Source organism: Arachis stenosperma, chromosome 8 (assembly GCF_014773155.1).
Source record: "Arachis stenosperma cultivar V10309 chromosome 8, arast.V10309.gnm1.PFL2, whole genome shotgun sequence".
Taxonomy (NCBI): domain Eukaryota; kingdom Viridiplantae; phylum Streptophyta; class Magnoliopsida; order Fabales; family Fabaceae; genus Arachis; species Arachis stenosperma.
In genome coordinates, this window is record NC_080384.1 from 40,433,778 (window position 1) to 40,439,777 (window position 6,000).

General features: G+C 27.9%; 1 protein-coding gene across 1 annotated transcript; it reads right to left on the reverse strand.

Moving 5' to 3' along the window:
• Nucleotides 1-319: 319 nt before the first annotated feature.
• On the reverse strand, nt 320-1,832 carry LOC130943549 (stem-specific protein TSJT1). The gene is made up of 4 exons (XM_057871471.1): nt 1,521-1,832; nt 1,183-1,423; nt 978-1,098; nt 320-728 (listed from the first exon to the last, which is right to left on the reverse strand). The coding sequence occupies exons 1-4, from the start codon at nt 1,733-1,735 to the stop codon at nt 538-540; spliced, it is 768 nt and encodes a 255-aa protein (XP_057727454.1). The 5' UTR covers nt 1,736-1,832; the 3' UTR covers nt 320-537.
• Between the last annotated feature and the right edge of the window lie 4,168 nt (nt 1,833-6,000).

Below are 6,000 nucleotides of genomic sequence, written 5' to 3' on the forward strand. Positions count from 1 at the left end.
AATCTCAAACGCCAATATATATTTAATTTTTAACTTACCCTCAATATCCGAAATTTATAAGAAAATACGCATTTTTATAAATACTTTACCTTTCATGTATTTCTGTAATTTATATATTTATTTAATTTAAATAAAAAAATTCCCAACTTTAGTTGATACTTTGCATCTACAATGATTTATTTGTCATTATCATTCATACCATAAGATTCCGATGACCTACTTCCATATAGAACAAAAAATTATTTTTTTTAAATATTTTTATTTTTTAACTCTTCTATTTTCTTTTTTGCATAATTATGGAAAATTAGAGAACAATGACTCAAAACAAAATTATGCCTTTAAAAAGAAAAAAAAAAGCATTTTGAGTGTTGTATTATTTATACTAAGTTAAAGAAACAGAACAGAAAACATTACAAGCAAGCAGAAAACAAGACAATCTGGGTTAGAGAGAAAATTAAAGGAAACATAGAAACATTGATATGTGACATATTTTTGGTTTACATTCCTATTGTGAAAATACTAATAGTAATAACAAGGTTAATGTTGATCCCATTCCATCCAGTTAGATTGACTTCCAACTCTTGGAATGCTGTTGACTCTTGAGAACTTATCAACCTTAAAATTGGCTCCACACATTGCACCTTCACTGTCTATTCTTGGCATTGCCTTCAACTTGTTCATTGGGTGCTCAAAGCTCATCAAACCCCCTTCACTGTGGAACATACACCCTGCATTCCATATTCATTCCAATCCCAACAAAACTATCTTGTCAATCCTTACTAAATTTCTAATCATAATTATTAATTAAACATAATTTATAATCTTCATTTTGGTCACTCTAAAGTAACTCACATGTACTCATAATGCATTAGGCTCTAATTTAAAGGAAACTTTTCACCAATTTGATTGGACTTTGAAAGATAATAATAGATCCTAAAATCTAAAATAAATAAAAAAATATTTATTAATTTAATTACCAGTTGGAAAAGGAGCAAATGATTTGGCACAACCCTCTTTGATAACTTGCAGATCATCAGAGATCACCACAGATCCATCAGCTGCAATTCCCCAATACAACTTCACCCCTCCATCAGAACCCTGAAACAATCATAATCATAATTCAGCAATAATTAAAATTTGTTTAGGAATTAATATTAATTAAGTAATTAATTAATTAATTACCAGTGCTGCAAAGACACTGCCAACCTTGCTGTCATAGACAACAAAGGCAAAGCTACCATCAAGTTCCTTGACAACTTGATCTGCAGGGTATGGACCTCTGTCACGTAGGGTCTTGTAAGCTTCAATCACAAGCATGGCTTCATTGCTTCCCTTTGACAATCCATACTGCTTGTTCATGTATGATAGATTCTTCAAGCTCCCCAAGAACACACAATATATGTCATCAAACCCACAAAACAACCTGCCAGTAAAGTACCTCTCTTTATTAGAATAATCTAAATCAATTATTTAAATTTTGAATTGTGAAAGTATGGTAATGATAATAATAAATAAATAACCTTTGGTTATTAAGAGAGAAAGGATTATCAGGGCGGACATAAGCTAAAACAGCAGCATGGCCAAAGCTGATAGAGCAAGTGTTGTTTGGATGAAGGGAAAGAAAATCTCTGAGAGTCTCTTCAGGAATCTTAGGCTTCTTGGAACCTTTGTAAGAAGCTGGACTATTCAACTCATCTGGTGGATTTGCAAAAGCCTTGTGGAATATGGCTAGCATTTTTCTTTATTGGTTTTGGCTTAATAATAATGATAATAATGATTTAGCTATTTGTAGATCAAAGGGAATGAAATAATGCAGGGTTTGAAGCATAGGAGAAATTCTAATATTTATATGGTGGCAATGATAGTAAGTAGTACCTAGCTATCTTCAAGTGTTAAGAGGGTGGCGTGTGTGTCTTCATCAACTTTGTGGGCGTGGGACCTAGTTTGGTGGATAAGCATCCAGATTTTGGTTTTTATAGTAAGATATTTTCTTGTGAGAATTTATATTCTAACAATTAAGTTGGACAATTATTATTATTATATAAAAAAGAAAATTATTAAGAGGCATGATTGTTAATTCCTTTATGAGTAATAACTAATAAATCATGCCAATAATTTTTTTTGTATACTTTGATCTTGCTTTCTATATGTATGTTTGTGTTTATATAACTTTTTTATAGGTTGCACAAATTTTTTTCTTTATTTTCTTGTATAATTAACAATTTGATTTTTATGCACGGATATCATAAAAGAATTTTATATAAATAATTAATTATGCATTATCATATAAATAAAAATAATTAATTTTTAATTTGTCATTTAAAAAATTATTTAAAGATATGAACTGAATTGGATAATTTTATACAAAGTTGAATTATTTTATTAGGTATATAGTTTTACTAAATTTATAATTAGGTCTTTATTTTTTTTTGGTTAAGTACGATTTTAGTTCTTAAGGTATAAACAAAAAAATTTTTCGTTCTCAATCTTTTTTTTTTCATACAAAATCATCTCTAAAATTTAAAACTAAATTTTAAAATCGTCATTTTTACTTAAATTTTAAAATTTTGGACCAAATTACTCATAATAAAACTTATAAAATAAAAAAATAAAAGAAATGAAGTATTTCTCTTCCTGCGAAAGAAAAGGGAAGAAGAAGAAGATAAGGACGATTTTAAAATCAAGTTAAATCTTAGGACAATTTTTTCGGCCTATACTTTAGGAACCAAAATCGTACTTAATCTTTTTTTCCTTTTTAATTGAATTTTTACACTGCTTTTAGTTTTATAATTAGGTCATTGTTGATGTAAAAAATATTAGAGGAATATTTTTCACAAATTAAAAATATCCACAATTAAAAATCTAATTAATCGTTAATTTTAACGTTTTTAATATAGAAATGAGCTAATTACAAAATGTAGGAATCTAATTAAAAATATATAAAAACCTAATTATAAATTTAGTAAAATTATAGAGACTAATAGAATAATTAAATTTTATAAAATTATACTCGTTACCTAAATTAAATAAATAATTAAATGTGTATAATAATAATAATAATACAAAAATTTTGCAGTTAGTTAAAATGTTAAACTTAGTTAATTTAAGTGTAAGAAGCTATTAATAAATAAGATTTATTAGGCTCTTTTGTTGTTTTCTTTCTCAAGACAAAGTATGTGGTCCTACTTTGTCGCTTTCATCAACATCTTTTAATTTCCAAGTTCCTGATTGCTATTACCATGGGAGAGAATGATATCACTTTTCCCTTGTTTGGGCACAAAAGTCCCTCAATCATGCAAGCAATGGACAAACTAATCATTCTTCTTTCATCCACTTGGAATTTTTATTTTTTGATAAAAAAAATAATATTTATTAGGAATAAATACTGTTTTAATCTCTAAAATTTAGGGTTAAAATTAAATTCGTCCTTAATTTTATTTTGGATTTTAAAATCGTTCTTCAATGTTTTATTTGGTATTAAAATCGTTCTTTCAACTTTTTTCAGACAAAAATACCCTTATATTTTTTTTTATCCTAATTCCATCGTTCACCGCCACCATCACCACTCTTATTACCACCAATTATTCCTCTTTTCATATTTATTCATTTTAATCCATCAACAATAACAACATAACATTTAAATTTAAAAATTTATCATCAACAACATAACATTCAAATTCAAAAACAATATCAACAACCTCATATATTTCAAAGAGATTGAGAAAGAGAATGACACTGTCGAAAAGAGAGGGAAAGTGAGAGAACAAGAGAATGAGAGAGAGAAAACTCAAAATCGTGGTCACCACCATCGAAACTGCCGCTAATGTTGCTCTTAAAAATTATCGCCAGAAAAGGAAGGAAAAGGAGATCTGAAACTAGAGAAGTCCCTGCAAACACTAATAGAGAAGCAGAGAAGATCAACCTCAATGTTCACCACCATCTCCAACGCTTCAAAAATATTTGTTTTAAATGCAACATCAAATCCAACAACAACAACAACAACAACAGCAGTAAAGCATTCAGATTTTTCATAAAAAAATGAAAAACTTAATCAATTACAAAATAAGACAAACAAGATCCAGAACAAAGTAGACATAGTAATGTCACTGATTTATTCTGCCACTGCGATGCTATTGCCGGAGAACGAAGGTCGTCGACAGCCGACTAAGTAAACGGTGACGGCAGTGATGGCACCGTGACCGACGACGAAGAGGAGGGCGACGACGGCAGATAAGATGCCCTTCAATGGTGAGGCGAGGCGAGGGCGCGGCGTGGCAAGGCGAGGGCGACCGTCAATCTCGACAGTGGCGGAAGAGTCCTTGATGGTAGATCTCTGTCGTAGTTTCCTTTTTCAACACATGCAACAACAACAACAACACAATAACAACACGATTTTGAAGAATACCAAAATTAGAAAAAAGATGTTCAGGAGGAAGAAGAGAGTTGGTTTAAAGGGTGGTCTGATTAAGAAAAAAAGAAGAGAAGGAGGAGAAAAAAGAGAAAAAGAAGGAAAAAGAGTATAAAACATTAGGATAAAAGAGTATTTTATTGGGATTTTGATCTTCTAAAGTTTGAATTTCATTTTAGAGAGTAAAGTGTGATCTCTCACAATTTATTTTATAGGTAGAACCAAAAATAAATATGAAAAAAAACTATTTAAGAATAAGAGATCACACTTTACTCTCTAATATAAAATTCAAATTTTAAAGAATCATAATTCATTGTCTTGATTAAAGGAAGAGAACAGCCAATAAAAAAGATAAAAAATATTTTTATTATTTAAAAAATAATTTATTTAAAATAATAATTTTAATATGAAATAAAACATTAAAAATAATTTTAAATAAAAAATAAAATTAAAAATAAATTTACTTTTAATCCTAAACTTTATAAATCAAAAGAGTACTCATTTCTATTTATTATCTTATACTTCTCCGCTTCTTAATTTTCTTGTTTATCTTTTATCGGAAGCCGGCTATTTTGACCTTTCAAAGAAAAGATTGAAATATTTGTCCATATATATACAAATATTAAAAATTGGAAATGTTGTGGTAAAATAAAATAAAATTTTCGGATAAGCCATTGTATTTTGTAACATCCTGTGGGTTTGTAATTGTAAGTTGTAACTGCTGCATGGGTTCTTATCCTTTTTCTATCTTTATCCACTCTATCACTGTGAGCATGAGCTTCAAGATTCCTTCAATAATAAATTTCACGGTGAAGTTAGCTCAGCTTTTTATTTTTCTCATTATTATGTGGACCATTAAGACCCCACCTCGTGATTATTCCGGGTAAGGTCTAGTCTCAATTTTACGATTCTATGGACTGTGCTCTTATTAATAATTTTGTTGCATAGATATTTATGTAAGTAAAATTCAATCCGATTTCTCTCTATTTTTAATATAATTTTTATTAATTTTTTTAAATTTTATTATTTGAGATAATATAAGTTTTTTGTTAAAAAATTTATCAAATAATAACAAAAATTAAATTTAAGAAGATTTTATTTATTAATTTATTATTAAAAAAGTCTTTCACTCATAATGATTAAGTGAAAAAAGACTACTATATATAAAAAATATTGTCACAAAGAAAAAAAATACAGCACAAATTTTTTTTTTAAAAAAAAGAAAAAAATTGTGATATTAATGGTATTAATATTAATATTGATAGTGGTAGAAGAAATGATGATACCATAAGGTATGATTATAGAATAAAAATAGTAAAAATACTTATGTGGAAGAGCTAAAAGCAAGAAATTAGAGACAATCAGACAAATAAATAGAGGAAATTATAAAAAAAAAAATGGTCTCCAAAGATTTACGCGTAGATAGAATATTTCGAAAAAATCAAAACCAAAATATGCTTTAAAAAAATTTTAAAAAATGACCAAAATAACAACAAAATGTCCTTTTTACAAGTGGTAAACTTTTTTCGGTATTTGACGAAATGGTTTGTAATTTACTCAAATGTTTGTAGAAATATTTGAATATTTATTTA